Below are 23,257 nucleotides of genomic sequence, written 5' to 3' on the forward strand. Positions count from 1 at the left end.
GCTGTGTGAATTGGGCAATTGCATAGCTTCTTAAAACCTCAGCTTTCTCACATGTAAAATGGGGACATTAGCAATACCTACCCCACGGACTGCTTCAAGGAATAAAACCATAACGGAGTGAAGTAAATTTAAAGCACAGTGCTTGGCACATAGTAAGTTTAAAATTAATATTAGATAATATTGTACCTTAAAATAGTAAGACTATGACCCCTATCTGACAGTGAATAAATTATATGACAGTAATGTTAATCCCTTATAGCATTGGATATTTTAGTGTAAGTGTGACCCATGCAATACATGGGAATACTTACACTAAAAAAAGTTATTTGTTGTTTATCAGAAATTCATATTTAACAGGGTGTCCTTATTTTATCAGGCTTCCCTAATTTTGTGAGACACAGTGTTAACCACATGAGCTCTTTTTGCACAAAAAGAGGTACCACTTTTGTTGCACTCTGGGGGTGTCTTCTACATAGAGTACAATGAGAATGGTCGCCTTGAGCAGAGCTCTACAACCCTAGCATCTTTATATATCTGAGCTACATCTGTGTGTATACCACACATGCGTGTGAGCCTCTGCAAATTTCTAAGCCGACATATCCCAGGCAGAAGATACAAAATGGTTTGCACTGCTCTCTAATTATATGTGTTGTGGCGTATATTCTAGAAGAAATTAATGGCGATACTCACACCATTTCTGTACTTCCAGTTGTTTGAAAGAGGACCATAGTCATGATCAACAAGTCAGGTGACAGCTTTTTACCCCAGAGTTCACAAGAGGCCAATAAAATAGACATCCCTGGAGAACCCCTTCTGAGGGGCAGGTTAGACTCTGAGAAAATGTGGAGCGATTTGTTTACAATATTGAGTAGTTCTCTATAGTTTGGTTTCCTGTTCTCATTTTTGATCTGTCAGGACCCAGAGTACAAAACCGTACATATTTGTGATATAGTAACATATTACAATAAAACTATAGAGAGATCTCAATATTGTAAAATGTTAATTTAGCATTTTCTCACAGGAGAAACCATCACGTCAGGGCTGATAACGGGCGATACTGAGCTCGAGTTCATGAGGTGCATGTGGAGGGAGAAGTCAAGGAAAGCCAGGAATCCAATTTGGCCACCTGTTCCAGGACCACAGGTAATTCAAATATGGTCATAAAGACTCGAGAGGCTCATTGAATCATTCACTGCTCATCAACTCCAAGGCTGCTTGATTGATCTAGAAATAAAAGCCTTAAAGAATTGTGCAAATTACCAGCAGTGCAGGTTGTCCTAAGCACCGGGCAGGGTTTCACAGGCTTCTGCCAAGTTTCTTACCCAGAATTAAACCCTCCAATTGAACTTGAGGACGTGAACTCCTGTTGCCAGTGCCTGGCTTGCATTAAATCTAAAATAATTAAATGCTTCTTTAAAAATATGTGTTCCCGGGGTGCCTGGGTGGCTCAGTGGGTTAAAGGCTCTGCCTTCGACTCAGGTCATGATTCCAGAGTCCTGGTATCAAGCCCCACATCGGGCTCTCTGCTCAGCAGGGAGCCTGCTTCCTCCTCTCTCTCCCTGCCTGCTTCTCTGCTTACTTGTGATCTCTGTCAAATAAATAAATAAAATCTTTAAAAAAAAATAAAAAAAATATGTGTTCCTTATAGAAATTGTTGTTCTTGGTGACTTGGGAGGAAAAACTGATATGTATCACCCTCTTACTTCCTCACCATGTGAAACAAGGGGAAGAGAAATCACCCTTTTTCTTTTCGGAGAGGGAGAAGATTAAAAACACAGGGCAGCCCCCTTTACCACTTACCAAACCCGACGGAGGACGAGTTTCTCAGGCAGGACTTGGGGGTGAAAGCCTCCTTCTTGGCAGTCCTTCTTTACTTTTCTCTTTGTTCTTTAATCATGATTCTAGAGCATGTATCTTACGGAAAGGCAGTGCCTCTCTCTTTCCCCAGTCAAAGTCTATGGCTCTGTGGCTAAGGAATGCAGATGTCCTAGTGTGAAGATGAGAACTGACCATGTGTTGTATGTTTTCATAGCAATACGGATTTGGCAAAATTAACACATGGTATGAGTCAGAGTCCTCCAGAATAATAGAACCAATAGGAGATATTTATTTATTATTGGAATCTGCTCACATGATTATGGAGGCTGATCGGCCCCACGATCCGCAGTCATCAAGCTGGAGAGCTAATGGTGTAGTTCCAGTGTGCTGGCCACCAAGCTTGAGATCCAGGAAGAACAGAAGTGTCAATTTGAGCCTGAAGGCAGAGGGGGGAAAAAATGAAACACACACACACACACACACACACACACACACACACACACTTAGATATATAGATATATCTATATAAATACAATGTCTGTATGTACTTCTGTATATACTGTATATACACTGCTGTATATACAGTATATATCGTATATACAGTATATACTAAATCCTATATATACTAAGTATATACTGTATATACTAAATATTTCTGTCTGTGTGTAGATATATCTATATATCTATATCTATCTCAGCTGGAAGTCTAGCTTGAAGTCTGATCTCTTAACTCAGGAGATCAGTCTTTTTTGTTTTATTCAGGTCTTTACTACTGAGTGGATGGGACCCTCCCACATTAGCAGGGCAATCTCCTTTACTCAGTCAACAGATTCAAATCTTAGACTCACCAAGAAAACACCCTCCCAGATACATCCAGAATAACATGACCAACCCCGTGTGCCCCACGTGGTAGAGTGTGGTTGGCATAGAAAACAACCATCAGACACATGGATGGTACCGAAGCAAATACGGCCACAAGTAGAGGCTCCCTCCGGTGGCTTACCTGGAGGTGCCATAACCTGGAGAGCCACGCACTGAACATGCTGAGAGTATTACTAGAACAGGGAGGACAACTTTCTACCAAGACAGTGGTAAACTAGCTCCAAGTCCTCTGATGCCTCCAGGCCAGTTGTTCACATGGGAGGCTCTGGCTCCTTGCTTCCGTTTTCAGGGTGAGAGAAGACAGTTTTTATTATTATGAACTTTTAAATTGTTACAACATTTAAAATGGACTATTCCATTAAAAAACAATTGCTCCTTTGTCTCCCCATTGATTTTCCTTTTTACAGGTGAGGCCCACTGAATTGCTATATTTATCGGCAATCCCCAGAGTTGGTGTAGTGTAAGAGAAAGGGGACCAGATGGAGAGCCAAAAAGTATCACTTATGGTGTTGTTTATTTGCTTACTGGCCATGTGACCTTGGCAACCCTTTCAAGAGACCAGAACCGGTTTTCTTATTTGTAGAGTGGAGGTAATAACTCTTGCCTTCCCTACCTCATAGGGTTATTATAAAAGGCCACCTGAGATAAAATGATGCTGAAGCATTTGGAATACTGTAAAACTCTGCTCTGTGTCAGGTAATAATAATACTATCTTCGTCTGTATGAACATCCCTCTCAATGTGTTTTTAAAACATTATAGTCACATATTTGTTTTAGAATTATTTCACAGTTCCTCGGGATATTTCTGGATGTTTTGTCACCCCTACTTCAGATAATTCATCTTGAGACAGTTTTGACTCAGTTCAAAAATGACTATAAATTGGTTACACACAATTTTGTCATTTAAAAAAGGACTTGATAGTATATGAAGTAAGGAAAAACTGATAACCACACAGTGTTGTATTATGATGAGAAAAATAGGAATATAGTCCCCTAAAACAGTGTTACATAAAGTTTGGTTCACCCAATTGTACTCCTTGCAATGAAATAAATAACAGAAATTGAACGTAAGCATTTAAAACTTTATGTAGCCATTTCACATCAACATAATATTTTATCTAAACATAATTTTGGTCTGTCAAATGTAATAATGCAACTTTATTGTATTGTATTTTACAAATATTGGTGCATGACAGATTAAAAATAAAAATAAAAATAAAAATAAAATAAAAATAAAAATAAAAAATAAAAATAAAAATGGTCTCCACCCAGGTACCGCTTGATAAACATTGTTCTAAAGTCTCTAACACTAATAATTATTTCCAAATATTTAAATGTAGTTTTGGCAAGACTATTACCAAATCAAGTTTTGAAGTCTTCCACTAACTACTTTTCTCAGAATTACGTATATATAACGGCCATAATGCATACTCAGAAAACACAGTCCAGACTCTGTTGGTTTGCAAGCTCCTCTGGAACTTCTCAGGTATAATCTGAAACTGGTGGCAGTGCTCAGAGGACAGCAAACAATGGGAAAAAGAGGCCGGCCCCTCCAGGTGGGTAGGTGACAGGTTTAAGGAGTAAAAGGAGCTCATACACAAGACGTGTCTTAGGCAGCAGCGAAATGAGTAGATCTCTGTACCTGCTTGCCAAATCTTAACAGTTTCTATAGAAGACTTAACTAGGTTCAGTTATGTATACCATGCAGGTAGTCTCATCACCACATCACCATATCAAGGTTGGGTCCTTGCAGCAGCCTCTGGGAGTGGGGAAAGCAAGGGAAGCCCACATTCAAGGACAGGGGAGGAAGTGAGGAGCCTCCAGTTGCCCAGGTGCAGCTAATGGATCAACCAATGATCCCATCTTCTCTTCACTGTGACCTTCCCCAACAAAAGTAACCTTTGATCTAGATGCAAGCAACCATTATTGTCCTCCATTGGTATTCATTTGCTTAACCTACCTTGAAATGCTCCGACACTCAAATTGTCTTAAACTGTTAAAAAGAAATGAGTGCCCTATTTTGGCAATTTGCATATACAAAAAAAAAATCTAAGAAAATGGAAGTCATTTCAGAAAAAAATAAATTATTTACATATTCTTGAGTGAAATGACAGGTCTCTGCTTTCATTAATAATGGAGAGGATACTTTATTGTTTCACAATCTTGTGACAAATTTAAATAACAGATCAAGAAATCCCTGTAGGAAAAGATACAGAAACAGACCAATATTGGGAAGTTACTTATGGTGACCTGGTCGATCCAATGTAATACATGTATGAATTGTAGTCACATACTTTTACAAATGACTATACATTGCAGAGTATTCATTCATTGAGTGTGTAAAATGCTGACCAAGGCTAGGACCTTTTTTTTCTTTTCTTCTTTTTTCATAACCTTAATTCGGTAGCTAAAGTTAATTGATGAATAAGCAAAACTGAATAAAACAAGGAGTTCAGAGGTTTTTATTGTCATCTGCTTTAATACTCCTTTGAACTACAGCCTGCTGTCTGCTATCATTGTTTAAGAGAAAAGACAGTGTCATGAATTGGTAAGAACATAGAACCATGTAAAAAGGACATGAGTTCTATTTCAAGCCTATGAACTTGAGCAAGCCATACTATTCTTTTAACTTCTTTTCCCCCCCCATTTATTAAATGATCAGATTGAAGAAGATATCCCCTCAGGTCCATTCTGGAGCTAAGTCACTTGAAAATTTAAGTTAAAAAAGTTTTCTCGAAGTTCTTTTAGATTGCAATTCTCACATGAGAATTTTTTTCTGAGACGTTAAAAGGAGAGTGCTCTTTGGTTCGTAGTGCCAAAGCATCTTTTGAAAGTGGCCATCAATTTACATAAACCTGATACCTAGATAACATTAAAAGTAAAAATATGCATGTATAATTGTATAAAAATAAATGTATGTATTCTTTTAAAGTTCATTCTGTGTCATGTCAACACATATATTCAAGACTAGTACCACATTTCAAAGGACAGAATTACTCAATAAATAACATTTCCCAATGCTATACATTTTCTGTGAATATAATTAAGGAATCATACCATCCAGTACTATCATGTGTCTGCGAATACTGATTAAGGAGTTGGCCTTGCTGTTTGAATTTGAATTCAGACAACAGCTTACTGGCCATTCTCTTATGTTCTAAGCCCTGTGTTGATCACGCATCATTTTAAGAAGCTGCAATGAATTCTACACTTGGAAAATTTGGAAACAGATTTGAATGAGGATAAACTAATTCTTTGCTACCTAGATAAAATGACAATATCTGTACAGTATGCTGGGATAGTGGGTTGGCTGGTTGTGGTTAGTTAGTCTGATCGAGGACAAAGAGGTATAGAATGCAGGACAAATTCCTGCCATTCAGAGGACTGCCATCTGTTGCGGCTCCTCTCTGAGAAGTTCAGGGTTAATATGAGAACTCCTAATCTGTGGGACATGTATCTCTCATGGAACTTAAGTAGATCTAGGCGTGTCGGATCCAGAAATTGCATCATAAGAAGATGATTCTTTTCCTAATTCTGATTCTTCCCAGAAAAGGAGAAAAAAAAAAAAAAAAACCCTCCATCTGGTGCTAGCGAGTTTTTCATACCTCTCTTAATTACGAATCTCATTTGTAACTGAGAAATTTCAGCCACAAGAGTCAATGCCTTTTGCAAACAAACAGTACCTAGCTATAATTTAATAACACTGGTTTGTTGTTTCCTGTTCTTACAATAACCTTTCTAAGCCAAGTAATACCAGCCTTTTAGTTTGGTAGCAACATAGAGTTACTTTTTTTTTTTTAATATTTTATTTATTTGACAGAGAGAAATCACAACTAGGCAGAGAGGCAGGCAGAGAGAGAGGTGGAAGCAGGCTCCCCGCGGAGCAGAGAGCCTGATGTGGGGCTTGATCCCAGGACCCTGAGATCATGACCTGAGCCGAAGGCAGAGGCTTTAACCCACTGAGCCACCCAGGCGCCCCTACATGGAGTTACTTTTTAAATAAACTTGGTTAAGGCCAAAAGTATGTTGATTTAAAGAAAGCTTTTCAGCAAATAAAAAGTTGTGTGTGGCTGGCAAAAATTTCTCAGATGATATGCAGGTGACTGAAGCTTGGGAAACATTGGACTAGTGAAAAACACACTGATCTACAAGATAGGAAACTGGGTCACCAAGTCTAATTGCAGTCCTGTCACTAATTATCAGATTGTCCTTAGGCAAGACGATGCATCTTCATGACTCCATTTCCTCATTATCCAATGATTATATTGTTATTTGCCAAGCTACCTTTGGAGTGACATAAAAATTAAAATTAAGTGATGGGTAGTGAAATCGTATGAAAGTTGTATAGGGGTACCTCAGTGGTGTAGTGCATGTCTGACTCTTGGTTTTGGTTCAGGTCCTGGTCTCAGGGCTCTTCGGCTCGTGCATATCATGGAGTGTGCCTCAAATTCTCTCTCTCTCTCCCACGGCCCCTCCCACTCATGCTCTCTCTTTCTTTCCCTAAAAGTAATAGAAAATTTTTATAAAAAGTTGTATGTATATAAGATTCTTTATTATGTATCTGAAACAAGACTTTTTCTTTCCTTTTTTTCTTCCCATTATCCCAGTTTAAAAAAAAAAAAAGAACAAAAACATGATCATGACCATTTAGGAAAGGATAATAGATAATATTATCTCTGTTTTCACTCTAGGATCATGCCATTTTTTTAGTAGTGTGCGTGTGCATGTGTGTGTGTGTTGAGAGAAAGCGGGGAGAGAGACTGACTACGGTTATACAGCTTCTACATTTACACTATTCCTAAATACTAAAACTGTGTTGTCTTTTTCTGATTGATTATGTTTATTTTTGCCATTCTTCCATGGTGATAAAAAAGCTTAAAAATTAAACAGTTAAAAAATTTCTACCTAATAATACATCTTATTAATTTCTAAGCTTAATAAAAATATTATGACCTATTTGAATATTTAGAACTGTTAAAAAACAATAGCTTCAGGCCAAAATTGTCTTTTGTCTTGAAATAATATTTGGAAATTTGCTTGTATTTTTTTTCACTGTGCCTAAAACCTCGAATTTTCTACAGAATATGATATCTCTTTACAAAGATGTTTCACTGTTACATAATGTCATTTCCTATAGATTTCAGAATTTCTTTTTCCAATCTAATCTTGCTTATCCTTGAAGCTAAGTTTGTTGCTTTTGTTAAAATATAAAGGTGCAGTTAAATATATGATATATTTTAATCTTAATGGCTAACATGTCAGGTTTGTGGCTGTTTTATCTTGATACGTATATACAACAAAGTCCCAATACTAATTCATTGTGTGATGGAATATTCGTGAACATAGAGATAATGCTAACAATTGTTTGGGTTCCCATTCTATTAAGGAAATGTACTTAGCACTATTGCTTTTGGATTAGAAAAATAGACATCATAATTTCATTCAAATATTAACATGTATGGTGTAGGATAGCAATTCCCAAACTTGTGCAATCATTAGAATCACCTGGAGGGCTTGTCAAAACACAGATTGCTTGTTCCATCTTCAGTTTCTGATTCTGTGCTTCTGGGGTAAGGCCTCAGAATTTGCATTTTTAGCAAGTCCCACAGTGATGATGAGGCTGATGTGGTTCCCCTCTTCCCCCAGCCTTTTTATCTAGTGAAAGGCAGTAGAGCAGGACAGTGAAGCCTATGGACTTAGGTGATATCCCACAGGCTTTGGTGATAGCCCCAGAGTTGAGCCCTGGCTTTGATGCTTATGAACTCTGTAACGTGAACAAGTTAAGGATCAATTTTGTCTTCTGTAAAATGGTAACAGTTATATTTATTGGGAATATTGAATAAAATAATGCATATTGACTGTATAGAATAATGCTTAGCCCTGTAATGACTCCCACTAAATGCAACATTTGTGATTGGTGGTGATGGTAATTGGAGTATTGAGAGTAGAAGCAGTAGTTAGTGGTAGTAGAAAAGAATACACATTTCCTTAGTTCCTTGCAATAAAAGTTTATATTTCTTTCCTAAAGAGGCGGGGCAGAAAGCTTGCTTTTCATTTATGAGAAACACTCCAGCAAGAAGGGAATTCATTAAAAAGAAGTAGTGCCCTTAGTAAAAGAGTGTATTGAAGATCGGAATCTATGTTGCAGTTCAAGCACAGTTGTATCCATTTGTGCAGTAGGTTTTTCAGGATTCAGAACCCAATGTATTTGTTTCTTTCCTTTTCTTAGCAACAAGAGCAAGACCCAACAAACCTATACATCTCAAATCTCCCCATTTCCATGGATGAGCAGGAACTTGAGAATATGCTGAAACCCTTCGGACACGTCATTTCCACAAGAATACTAAGAGATGCTAATGGAGTCAGCAGAGGCGTTGGCTTTGCCAGGTAAAACACTTGCTACATACATGTATTACTTTTCTTTCCTCCTTATTCTCTTTTAATTCCATTCCTTTCTAGAACTAGGGTCCAAAGCAATGGAACATTTCACCCTCTCCCTGCCAAAAAGCAGCTTTTCAAACCAACTCTGTATCTTTGTCTCAATCAAAGAATTCCAATGTAATTATAAATATGTTGTGCTTGCTAAAATCTGTACATAGAATGGTTATATGTGTCTTGGGTCATAATGGTATGCATACCCAGTTCCCAATTCTCTCTTTGCCTGTAGATTAGCAAAATCAGATGCTGCCAGTTTCTACTATTGGTAATAAATGCCCAGTACCTCAACGCTAAAGAGCCCATGTAGTGAACAAAGCATCCAAATGTTTTTGCAGTGATTTCCAAAGAATGAGACGATAGAATTTCTCAGTCAAGAAAAGGAAGAGAAGAAAGATTTCGAGAAACAGGAATTACTGGGAAGTCCCAAGGAACCCAGAAATATAAGGTGGGGAGGGGGCGGTTAGGAGGGCACTTGCATTTAAGAGGCCCTGGCTGTGTGGTTTTGATGTTTTACGCAGAACAGAAAAAAGCAAATTGCACTTTTTTCATTGTCAGAAAAGGAAAAGTAGTTTTCATCTTAACTTTAAGGGATGTTTACAAAAGAAGATCTCAGCCAGGAACGGAGTTAAAATGGTTATACCTGCTGTGCTTTCATGAAAAACAAAGCAAAAGAAACCACAGAGCAAAAGAAAATGCTGAACAACACAGAACGAGAGTAAAAGCCGTGTCTCCATGGCTTGGTGTGTTTATGTGTCTCCAGCTGACTTAACATGGATGAGTGAGTGAATGGATGCTCGTGTCATCGGGAAGTCAGCCCTTTGCAGACAGGTGTGTCCATCTATAATAAATCCTGCCATTACCTGGAAACCATTCCAAACCAATGTTTATTAACCCACTTTGAAAGATAACATTTTGTAGGGGCCCCTGGGTGGCTCATTCATTTAGGCATCTGACTCTTGACTTTGGCCTGGGTCACGATCTCAGGGACTTGAGACTGGGCCCCATGTTGGGCTCTATGCTGAGTGTGGAGCCTGCTTGGGATTCTCCCTTTCCCTCTGCCCCTCCTGGGCTCAGGTTCTCTCTATTATCTAAATCAATCAGTTAGTCAATACTGATATCTACCTTGACTTTCTATAAGTCATGGACCATGTCTTAAAATTCATATTGCCCCCATTTCCTGGTAGACTGGTAGACATATACAAGATGCATGCTAATTTGAAGAGAAATAAGCAGAATGAAGAAACTCTCCTGGAATTGAATGTATGCTTAAGGCATTCACTTTTTCAGATCACTGGTAACTGCTCATTTACGTGGTCAAGACAGAACTAATCACATCAGCCAGGGCTCTGAATTTTGCCACTGTCAGCATTGTTGGATAGTATCTAAGCTGCTGTGGGAGGACTGGTTGGTGTGGGAGTTCACTGAAATGAACAGCATACACATCCTTCTGGTCCTTCTCTCACTTCTTGATCCCCGCCCCAAAACTCTCTCTAACAAATTAGGCTCTCCTTCATTTGTACTCCTGCTGAGAAATGAACATATTTCAACTTTATCAAGAGAAAACATTTTCTAAGGTCTATGGTGATCTTTCTTTATTTTCTTTTTTAGGCAAAGGGCTTTTGATACAGATATGGTAATTTGCTAGGGCTGCTGTAACAGAATACAACAGACTGGGTGGGTTAAATGACAAAAATTTATTTTGTCAGAGTTCTAGAAGCTGGAAGTCCAAGATCATGGTGCCAGTAGGTTTGGTTTCTTCTGAGGCGTCTCTCCTTGTTTTGTAGATGACCTTGTTTTCCCTGTATCTTCACATGGTCTTCCCTCTCTGCCTCTGTCTTACACTCTTCTTTCTAAAAGGCTATCAGTCTTGGAGCACCTGGCTCGCTCAGTCAGAAGAGTATGTGACTCTTGATCTCAGGATCATGAGTTCGAGCCCTATATTAGCTATAGAGATTATTTAAATAAATAAACTTAAATTAAAAAAAGAATTGGAGGACATCAGGGGCACCTGGATGGCTAAGTCAGTTAAGCATCTGCCTTTAGCTCAGGTGATGATCCCAGGGTCCTGGAATTGATTCTCCATGTTGTCAGGCTCCCTGCTCAGCAGAGAGTTTTCTTCATCCTCTCCCTCTGCCTCACCCCACCATCCTGTTCTCTCTCCCACACATGCTCCATCTCTCTCAAAGAAATAAATAAATAATCTTAAAAAAAAAATTAAAGGACATCAGTCAGATTGGTTGAGGACCCACCCATATGAGGCCCTATCTCCATATACAGTCACATTATGAAGTGCTGGGGGCTAGGAATTCAACATAGGAATTTGTTGTGGTAGAGACACAATTCAGCTTATGACACAGAAATTGGGCTGTTCAGTTCCCTTAATTCTGTCTTCTCTATACACTTTCAGTTTGCTTTAAAATGAAGAATATTCTTCTTAGTGCAGAACCAAGTAATGCACATTGTAAGAGACAACACTATAATCATAGTATATGATGTTATGAAAGAGTAAATCCTATAGTGCTTTTTTTTTTTTTAAGAACTGAGGGAGAGTGAGGATTTTAAATTATTATTTTATGTCTGTTTTGAATGCAGCCTCCCTCTTTCAGTGCATTTTGCATATGGAAACTATCAATGATTCTTAAAAGTACAGATCGGGACGCCTGAGAGGCTCAGTCAGTTAAGCGTCTGCCTTAGGCTCAGGTCATGATCCCAGGGTCCTGGGATTGAGGCCCACATCCAGCTCCCTGCTCCAGCGGGGAGTCTCCTTCTCCCTCTCCTTCTGCCCCTCCCCCTGCTCGTGCTCTCTCTCACTGTCTCTGTTTCCTTTAAATAAATAGTCTTTAAAAAAATAAAAGATTAAAAAAAAATACAAATCTGATCATGTCAGGGGCCTGTTTATATCTCTCAATATGGTCTAAATGATTGGATTTACCAACCTCACCAACATTATCCCTGACATCATTATCCCTGACATCACTCACCTTCTGGGCCTTCGGTCTTCCTGTCTCTTATCCTGGGCACAAGAAGCCCTTCCTGACTGTTACACTTTTCATGACTCTTACTCTGGCTTCTGCTTACTTATCCTTCAGGTATTGGCTTAAATGTCTTTTCTTCTAAAAACCCTTTTGTGACCTCTATCTCAAGCCTTCAAAGTTAGGTGCTCTCATTACAGCTCCTGTCAAAGATTTTTTGGTTTTTTGTTTGTTTATTTGTTTTTCCCCAAATAAGATCTGTGAAAATCATAATGAATTCACTATTTAATGTGTGTCTTCACCCACTGGATTGTATATTTCCTTACGTGGTATTTCCTTTTCACTCTTGAGAGGATGGATGGGTGGATGGTAGTTAGCATAATTACTTTTCGATGAAGTTCCTGAATGACTAAGCCCCAAGCAATGGCCTTTTAAAACTCTTAATCTTAGATTAGGAATTATCAGTCACATTCCAATACTGAAACCTCGGTCTCCATACTCTAAATCATGTTATTTTCCAATTTCAGAAAGTAGCATGTGGACTGAAATGGAAAACATAGGTTCAAGTCAATTTCTTAGGCCTAAAAAATCAATAGAAGACATGAATCTGCCTCTTTTATAAGAAACTAAGAAACTGATGAAGAACCAGTATTTCATTTTCCTTGTTTCTTACACCTGAAATTCCAAGGAGCAGGATCCCACATGATTTATCTAACTTGATCATGTGAAAAAATAATTTTAGCTCTATCATGCGTCATTGGGTCTGCCCAAATTCCTCTGTCCTTGCACTTGGACATTTGCTCTGCTTTTCTCAAACCACCGTGGCTGCATCTTAACAAACTCAATCTTTCACAAATTTACTTTTATACAGTTTTCCTTTTAATAAATATTACCCTTTTCCCTTTGTTCAGCCTTTCTCATTTGGAGCTCTCCCTCTGAACCACAGAATGGAGATGACTTGAGGGACAGTCTTCCCACTTCTTCCCAGGACAGTGCGTAGCTAGTGAGAGAAGTTAATGGATTACGTACAATGGTTGCCTTGGGACAGCGGTTCTCAAAGTGTAGTTTCCAGGACAGAAACCTCAGCATTGCTTGGGAAAGTGATGGAAATGCCATTTTGGAGTCCTGTCCCAAATGAGGAAGCAATGGTGAGGGGTGGATGAGGTACAGGGATCTGTACTTTATCACATTCTAGGTGACTCTCGTGCTTCCTAAACCTTGAGAAGCATTGCCTTAGGGCGTTAGGACTTAATTCTCAAATTGTCTGGAAGGCCTGTAAAGTTTCAGATTGTTGGCCTCCATTCTTAGAAATTTTTCCTGATGGAGTTGATTCCTGTTGATCACACTCTTCCACTTTGTCAAATGTACTGGTCATAAATACATCTCCTGTCCTAGTCTTCAAGTGTAGGGACCGTGTCTTGTTCTTCTTCATGTCTGTCCCAGCACCTAGAATATCATCTGACACATTACTGTTCTTCAGTAAATTTTTGATGATGAACAAATGAAATCACTTTGAGTGTTTTGTTTTTGACAATAACTGGGCAGGGTGGTAGCATTTGATGATAAAGATTAGACAGTTCTGAGATGGGTGTCCTGGGTTTTTAGAGGAAAGTAGAGTCACATCAGTTCAACTATTATTGATTTACAAATTATTTCTTCATCAAAAAGTTCACAGTGCCACAGTCATTATTAAAACTAAATGCTTATTTGATTGGGAGAACAGTCGGCCTGTAATTGTGCCTGGTAAATCGTATCCATCTCTTGAATTTATGGCTCTCTCAATTTTTGTAACCTGAATATATATTTTATCAAGCTTCATTTTAAAGATTTTATTTATTTATTCATTATTTTATTTGAGAGAGAGAACATGAGCAGGGTGAGGGGCAGAGGGAGAAGGAGGGAATCTCAAACAGACTGTAACTGAGCACGGGGCTCCATTTCAAGACCCTGAGATCATGACCTGAGCTGAAACCAAGAATTGGTTGCTTAACCGACTAAGCCACCCAGGTGCCCCAGCAGACTTTGTTTTAAATATTACCATTGGTCACTTCTAACAACCAGATATAGTCCTTGATTCATATGCAAGGTATTCTAGAATTCTTTAACTAGAAATAAATCCCCCATTATTATTTTACTTGCAAGCTATACATTAATCTCCTTTGATAACCTTCTCTTCAAAATAAAGGCAGTATCTTCATTTTATATTTAAAACACTGAACTTCAAAGCGTAGATTTGAATGCCGGTAGGGTGCACAGACAGCACAATTACAGGCTTTTCAAATTCCAGAAGCACCAGATATGTCTGAAATTACAGACATTTTATTTTATTTTTTATGTTTTTTTTTTCTTCACTCTCTTGTAACTTAAAACAATTTGTAAGATCCACCGCCCTCTAGGCAGCATTTTATAGCCAAGTCATAAACCTCTAAAAACAGAAGTTTATGGCAGGAATGCTGACAGTCAGACAAGTCAGACCCACTACTGCAGAGTTAGCAGGTGCCAACAGACTACCTTGCCTTCCAGGGTGAGGATCAGAGCATAAATCAGCCTGAGGCCGGACGGACATGACTGTGTGTTCATGTTATCCATTTCCCATTCCCAGTAACACGAGACCGTTTGTCTAACAAAAATCACATTGAAAGAGTGTTATGTGAGGCCGGTAAAGAATGACCCGAAGTGCACAAGGGATGGGGGGTAAACATTCACAATTAATCCAGCTTCAACATCTGGGAACATAGAACCTCTTTAAGAAATACATTTACTGTCCCCTGGTGAGCTAAAGAGCGTGAGAGACCGCTGAGCACAGGGACCTTTGTATTTTGTAATATTTTTCACCCCTCCTCAGTACTCTTAATTTGATTCTCATGGAATTTTGTTTGAATGACTTTTAACATATGGGCAGCTCTGTGTTCTCTCTCGTCCTAATGAATGAACACGTTTTCCAATTAAAGAGTTTCAGTTCTTTCTTTTTGTGAAGTAGAAATAGTAATAATAATAATTGTGGTTATAGATAGACAAATACCAGCCTGATTATTAAAAATCAGTATAAATAGAAGGTGAAAATACTTTTTGTGTTTTCTTTTATTACTGTCGAATATCTTTAAAATTTTATTGATTTACTTTCTTCTGCCTGATGCTTCTTGCTCCCTATCTTCTCCCCTCCTGAAATATAATGAACTTTGACTCAGGATCAGCATAATCAAAATATAGGAATTTTTAAAAAAATTATAAGGCAAATACCAGTGCTTCTCTTGCAGGCAAATATATGACCCTTTAAAATGACTATCACACTTGTCTAACTGTCATTGTTTGGGCTATGTTTTGATTGTATTTGTTGATCTGATGGAGTCTTTATTTTAAAAATCCCTCCATCCCTTGCTGTCTTGGCAATTGTTTTGCTGTTTCTACCTCAAACTTACATGGAACTAGGAAATCAAATGTGAAATCAAACAAAGGAAATCTCCAAAGTGTAAATCTAGTGATTAGTCATCTCCAAATTGCAGCTGTATTTGCACAGAGAGAGATTACAGTGTTTGTTGAGACTGAAGACTCCGTTCAGTAGTCTTAATTACTCAGCCAATTACCATCAAATGTGATCCACTGGAAAGTAGACTCTTGGTCCATCCTTCGGCTTCTGGATCTTTGCTCTTGTTTTATGTGTTTCTTCATTTATCTTGATCCATTTCTGCACAATGTTTCTTTCTTTCACCATCAGTAAGTCATGATCATGGCTAGAGATATGGCAGAACATTCTGCTTTCTTTTCCATGTATTTGGAGCCTGGGGTTTAAGACCCAAACCAATGAACCAAGCAATGAGCCAACCAGTCAACCAATCAAACAAATGGCTTAAATTGCACCAAGTAATCTAAAATTTTGAGATTGTTCTCGACTCAAGTCTTGCTCTATACATGGCTTTATAAAAACTAAGAGAAGGAGGGAAACATATAATTTATTATTTTATCATTATATCATCAAAATGACCAGATCGCAAAGCTCATCCTCTGTAGGATGAGAGGAGAGTTCTGAATATTATTTACTTATGTAAAGCTGAAATTAGAGAACTTTGTTACCTCGAGGTTGGAAAGAGTAACTAGTAAGTGTGCTCAGGGCCTGTACAATTTCTTTGCCTTCTACAGGCTATAAGCACAAACCATGATGGGGACTCTTGGGGCATCTGAAGGCTGTGGGAATGTGAGGTAGGTTGTCTTTATTGGTTGTTTCCCACCAGTAAAGAAGAAAGACTGGGAAATGTCATTTAAACTCACAAGTGTGAGTCTTTTCTTAGTATCTCTCCTACAGTCTCAGCTTTCTATAAGTGGGATCATCTCATCCACTCACTCTGTGTGGTTATGAACATGGCTTTCTGGGTCAGAAATAACATAGCTTGCATCTTACTTCTGCACCTCCTATCTGTGTTCTTGGACAAAGTATAAAACTCTCTGAGCCTCCTTTTCTGCTATGTACCATGTGTTTGTTCATTTGTCCATGTCACCCAGTAAGTATGTCTTGGGAACTATAATATGCCAGTAATTGTTCGAGATACATTAATGCAGAGGGGTACACAGGAGAAAAATATCTGACATTGTACTAGACTGGGGAGACAAAAAAATGTAACTAAACACATAAGAAAATATAAAATAATATCAAATAATCCATATAAAATAATTGAAGGTCTATAAAAGCAAAATAAAACATACGGGTACAATAGAGAGTATGGCAGAATGAAAGGCTGGAAGTCAAGCACAGCAAAGTTCTCTGAAGAGAGCATTTAGGCTGAGATACATCTTATGGTGGAAATGGATAGGGAATCCTGGCAAAGAGAAAAGGCAGGCAGAGATTCAAGATGGTGGCAACTTTGGCATGTTTGGGAACCAGAAAAATGGGTGAGGTTACTATTTCATAGAGGAAAGAAAAGAGATGTAACAGATAATGATATCTAGGAGTCAAATGTGCCTGTAGCACGAAGAGATTGATTAAAAGTGATAATGAATTCCAGTGGCACTTAATGGTAGGATTTTTCTATATCTGAACATTCTATACTTATTGATTCCTCCTTTATCTCTATTTTAATGTTTTTAAATTAAAAACATTTCTTCCATTTCTTCACCAGAACTCCTTTTGAAAACATTAGTCTATGGTTTTAAAGGCCAGATTTTGGTTATGATGTCAACTGAAGGTAGGCAGATAATCTAAGTATCAAATAGTTCCCAGACTGGTGTAAAAGAAACCATTGTTTGTTTGTTTGTTTCCTTGCCTTTTCCTTCAAACACACAGCCTCCAGCCTAGATAGTTTTATGGCAGAGCCATCAGCATGCTGGCTGCAGACAGAGTTTCACCCCACATGATTCAGCAGAAGAGACTAGAATAAAGCAGGATTTAAGAAAAGTGTGGGTAGAGTGAAGGGAACTGACCAAGGATGTGGAGACACCCAGAGATGACCAGCAGAAGGAAGCTTTTACCACCCCGAGACAGCTGAAGGTAGGTGGAAGACTGCTCCCAGAGCCAGTGAGACCCAGAGCTGTGGAAAAGGCTGCCTGCAGTAGCTGGAGACAGGGAGAGATGCAATCCCAGCCAGAGAGGCAGGGCCAAAGCCAAGAGAGAAGGAGAAGGAACTAGTAAAACTTCTCTGTACTCCTGTGGCTGAATCCAATGAAAAGCTATCAGATAAAAGAGCTAAGAGGACAGAGTTCATAGACGGTTCTTTGAAACATAGAGCAAAGAAGACATATAGAAGGGTAAACAGAAAATACCAGAAAACACATGGGTAAATTGACTTATTTTTCTTTCCCCTTGACTTCACTAATTAAAAAAAAGAAAAGGGGGCGCCTGGGTGGCTCAGTGGGTTAAGCCTCTGCCTTCGGCTCGGGTCATGGTCTCAGGGTCCTGGGATCGAGCCCCACGTCGGGCTCTCTGCTGAACAGGGAGCCTGCTTCCCTCTCTCTCTCTGCCTGCCTCTCTGCCTCTGTCTCTCTCTCTCTGTCAAATAAATAAATAAATCTTTGAAAAAAAAAAAAAGAAAAAAGAAAGAAAGAAAGAAAAGAAAAGGGGAAAGGAAAGAAAAAATAGTGCAAGGTTAATGATAACTAAGCATCTGCTACTTTACCTTAGCATTGGCGATCGATACAGGACGGTAGGAGTGATGACAAACCAGTTCGGTTTAAAGGAAGCAACTGTTCAACCTCAGGTCATGTTTGCTATGATGCTACCACTTCTAAAACCGAAAGTGTGGGGTTTTCTAACAATAGGTACATGTTTTTTTCTACATCAGTTCTCCAGTTATGACACCAACTGGGTGTTCCGCTATTCAGTTCAATTCTAACACTATGTAGGCTTACCGCCAGACCTCAGGTTTGAGGCCTCAGTCCCACAAGACTGTTCCCACTTCAGACACCAGCCGCAAATGGTGGGAGCTACCCACCATTCCTTAACCCCGTCAGATTTGCTAAATCACTAGAACAAATCCACAGGACTCATGAAAACAATTTTCTTATGTTTACTAGTATATTACAAAGGACACAACTCAGGAATGGCTGAAAGAGATGTAGGGGTATAAGGAGTGACCTAGAGCTTCTCTTTCCTCTGTGGACATGCCACCCTCCCAGAAAATCGGCAAATCAGTGTGTTCACCAACTGGAAGCTCTCTGAACTGTTTTGTTTAGTGGTTATTATGGAGGTTTTACGGCATAGGCATGGTTGATTCATTTACTGGCCATTGGTGATTGAGATCAATCTTCAGCCCCTTTCCCATCCCCAGAGGTGGTGGGTGGGGCTGGAGCTCCAAACTTCAATCATTTGGCCTTTGTGGCGAACAGCCCCATCTTGGATCTCGCTAGGCATCACTTCTTGAGTTGCCTCATTAACATAAACTCAGGTATGGTCTAAAAGGTCTTATTATAAGTAACAAAGGACACTCCTTTCGCTCAGGAAATATCATGAGTTTTATGGGTTCTGTGTCAGAAAGACTAAATTTATTTTTATTGTACCATAGTTGCCATGCAGAAAACATGGATCAGACCATATCAGCTTTCAAGAGGAATCAGGAATCCAAATTTTTATGTGAAGTCTCCCAGTCTTTTAAATGTTGACAACCATTTCAGGTTCTCTAAAAATCTCTTTGTAGGCCAAACAAAACTTTCTACCTGAAGGCTGGATTCAGACCATAATTTCTAGTTTGGGACATGTGACAAGGAGCTCCAGAACAGTGGTTTTCAACCTTGGCTGCACACTGGAATCACCTGGGTAGCTTTGAAAAATTGGTGTCTGGACTTCATGCCAAAGCAGTTAAATTAAAATCTCCTGGGCTGGGGCCCAGACATTGGTATTTTAAAAAATAGTTTCCTGATTATTTTAATGTACAGTTATTTTAAAATAAACATTTTATTTTGGAATAAGGTTAATTTAATAGAAATGTTACAGAGGTAATAAAGTGTTCCCATATACACCACGCCATTTGTTAACATTTTACAACACCGTGGTGTACATGTCAAAATTAAGAAAATGACATTGATACATTATTATTAACTAAACTCCAGACTTTATTTGGATTTCACCAATTTTCCCACTGATATGCTTTTTCTATTCCAGAATCTAACCCAGAGTGCCATTTTTGTACTTAGTTGTCATGTGTCATCAGTCTGTTATGATTTGCGACTGTTTCTCAGACTTTCCTTGTTTTTCCTGAACGGCACTAGCCAGGTAAACTGGGGAATGTCTCCAGAGTTGGGTATATTTGATGTTTTTTTTCTCATAATATTATCCCTATGATGTATAGATTTTTGGAAAGAGTACCATAGAGGTCAAGTGCCCTTTTAGTCACATCAGATGAAGGTATATCTCCGTTTTTGAGAACAGCTGCTCCGGTTATGAGAGATGGAACTAGAATGGAGATAGCATGATCTATCCAGCATCAGAACACATTACAGAGACAAGTACAGGAAATCAGGAGGGATGGTGGGAGGCCAGCAATGGAACTCCATCTTTTCCAGCTAATCCATCTGAATTGAGGGTCAAGAGGCAAACATTCTATTCCAGGTTCCTCCACTGACTAATCTCTAGGGAAGGCAATTAGCGTTCATTTCTTCATCTGTACGATTTTGAAGTTGATATCTGGGGCTATTTCTAGTGCCAAAATTATGTGATTCTAAAACTCTGGAGTGGGTTTTTATTAGTTAAATATCGTCCATAGTTTCGTTTCCTGAAAAGGAATGTGTTGTACTCCCGAGTAAGACCCCTCCTAAATGTTTGGGTTTTGGCAAAGGAAGATGGCAGAAAGGCAGCTGTGCTTCATTATTGGGTATTTCTGATACTTGTATCCTACGAATGTCAAGCACCTGGCAGAGAGAAAACAAACTGTAAAGACTAAGAAGAAAGTTCAGCTCATTCACTCATCTTTGTTCCCGGGACTCAACTGTTCTCTCCATTACGATAAAGTAAGAAGTAAATGATGGAATTTATTTTTGAAAACTCAGAAGGAATATACCTTTTAGTACTTTTAAAAATCTGTTAACGTTGCCCCTTTGCGTAACTCTAACCGGATTTAAGTGGAAGGCTGGCTCGCAACGTTGGATATGCTAAATTGCCAATAATTTGTACAGAGCCCGGGATTGCAAAACCACAAAATTTCACAATAGCGGAAACCTCTAATTAACCAAATAAATGGCAAAGTGGGTTGGTTTTAAATATATGGCTAATAATACTTACTGCCTTGAGATCATAAACTGAGAGATTCTCTGTTAAGCTGAGATAGGTAGGCTACAGAAGGTTTTGGAAAAATCTTTTCCATGTCTGTGTTAAGTCTGACCCAGAACATTCTACTAATATTGGATCAAACTCTCCTCTGATGTAACTTGTAACTTGCCTGTGGGAATTGTATTGGCTGTGAAACCGGCTCCCCTTAGGAACTGGTGTTTAAAAAAAAAAAATTATTATTATTTTTTTTAATCACAATTCTGTGGTTTGTTTTGAATGACTGAAGCCAGGTTCCCAGGCACTGAGACAAGAAAGAATGTCAAACGGGACCTTTAATGTGTATTTATATTTAAACATCCGACCTAACAGAAAACCCTGAAGCTTTATACAATGATTGGAGCCTTGTAAGAACCTAATTAATGTATCTTGGGGTGAATGGTTGGCCTGGCACGCGAGCTGTCCCGAGGTACTCGAGAGGGTGCAGGTACCGCCTGGGAAGAATAGATGTGGTTGTAGTGATTCAGTGGCCTGTCTGAAAGGGACATGTAAAGGCAGCTTTGTCTGGCGTGCCGCCTTTTCAGACTCACTTCATAATGCTAGTGTCAGTTTCAACTGAAGCGTGGGCCAGATTGCAGATAGCTTGAGCAGCCATGTCAAAGCCGTTAATTGTGAAACTTGAGAAGAGAATGGGCACATTCTTCCGGAGGTGGCTATTCAAATGCAGTCTCTTCCCCTCAGAGCTCCCGTCTCACTTTTGTTCCGGTTCCACACAAAATGCTGAGGAACCTTGAGCCTTTCCCTTGGTGCCTCCTCTATCACTGCTTCTGCTGGGACTGCTTTGCCTTGTTACAATGCGCCCCGTGTATTAAAATGAAATTGTCACTGCTGGGTGGTGCAGCGTAACAGGGTTTGACACGAAGCGCCGGCAGCTACAGAAAACAGACTTTTATTGCGTTTATTCTTTCAGAGACGAGAGTCTCTAAAGGCTGGCTGCCGACATGCACTCAGTTAAATCTGAATGAAGCAAAGTGAACCATCTATGCCTGTCTTCGCGTTACTAGAAACAGCCCCCATCTGGCTTGATATGACTGTAAAATAGTCTCCAGGAAAGACAATCATACTTAGAATCCAAGAGGGAAGACTTGAGGCTTTCAATCCAGTGCAAAAGTATTTCAGGTGGGTGGAGTGGGGGAGCCACCTGATTTTCTACTTTAGCTTCTGTATTTCCTCAAACACATTATATAGAATCAACAAGAATGTGCGAACACACACACACACACACACACACACACACACACACACCCCAATCTGGTTTTAGTCTTCATTTAGAATTCCATGTCCTTTTAAGACAAAGAGAAAGGATCTGATTTGTAGGTCTCTTGCAAGCAAGCTTCAGATTCTTAACTGCCTTTTATCTAGATGAATATCCAGAGAGAGATTAAACAAGGAGGGGGCTCTGGGGCATAAGCTTTTCATTCTGTAGCTCTCCTGGAATAAAAATTCCATAAAGTAACATCTGTAGTAATTAAGGGCTTACATTTCCTCTCCCATTCATGTCTCTGGTAGGAGGGAAGGTTATTGTCCCTAAGAGACGATAGATAGTAGATCCTGTGAGAAGACAGAAAGAGCAGAATTAGAATTCTTTTGTTCCTAGAAATGTAAGTTTCTTACTTCAAAAAAAAAAGTAATAATAATAATAATAACAACAGGTTGGAAGACTTACTGTAAAAGATTCCACAGAAAGAAAAATTCAAAGGAGTTAAGAAAGTTGTACTTCACTATTCCTCGGTGTTTGGAATGGAGAAAGGTTCATCTTGCCTTTTTTACCCAAATATCTTCTCATTTGTAGGCACTTGTGATTAAGCAGTGAACAAAATGCTCTCTTTGTTTTTATTTATATTTATTAAAATTGTATGTTATTAAGCTTAAAGAGGTTTGGTTCCCCCCCCGCCCCCACATTTGGACATAAAATCAATTCATTCTTTGCATGTTCTTCAAAATAACACCTATGTGAATCCATTGAGCCATGTGATAAATGAATAATAACCTGTCAGGTTCCTGCACTTTTTCTTGTCATAGCAGGACCAGTGACGTAATTAGTGGGACCCAGTGCAAGTTAAAATACAGGACCCCTTGTTGGAAATCATGAAGATTTCCACGATGGTGCCAACAGATTTTAAGCTGCCGGCCTTATTCTAAATCTGAGGCTCCCTTGTTGTGCACTTGTCTCAGTGTTTTACTGGTTAGGTAGAGATTTGCCATTTATATGTATCTCTATACAAAAAAATGTGCCTCCATCCCATGCCTCATAGAAATGCACATCAGAAAAGATTTTTTTTGTTTTTTTTTTTTCTTTAAATTGAGTCAGAAAACAATGATGCCCCGCCCCCCTTGGAACACGCTCCTGATACCATCTTGACTTTCTTAACCTGATAATTCAGGTGGCCTTGTCTGCATC

The 23,257-nt window shown here is 39.0% G+C and overlaps 1 protein-coding gene across 11 annotated transcripts in view; it reads left to right on the forward strand.

Moving 5' to 3' along the window:
* The window catches only part of RBMS3 (RNA binding motif single stranded interacting protein 3), a 740,514-nt gene that overhangs the window by 453,933 nt on the left and 263,324 nt on the right, over window positions 1-23,257 (forward strand). For all 11 annotated transcript variants that reach the window (XM_046002641.1, XM_046002647.1, XM_046002649.1 and 8 more), the window contains one exon: window positions 8,930-9,087. In XM_046002641.1, coding sequence (XP_045858597.1) covers window positions 8,930-9,087 — 158 coding nt within the window. The remainder of the gene's footprint in view (window positions 1-8,929; window positions 9,088-23,257) is intronic.

The sequence above is a fragment of the Meles meles genome, chromosome 4, assembly GCF_922984935.1.
Source record: "Meles meles chromosome 4, mMelMel3.1 paternal haplotype, whole genome shotgun sequence".
Lineage (NCBI taxonomy): Eukaryota > Metazoa > Chordata > Mammalia > Carnivora > Mustelidae > Meles > Meles meles.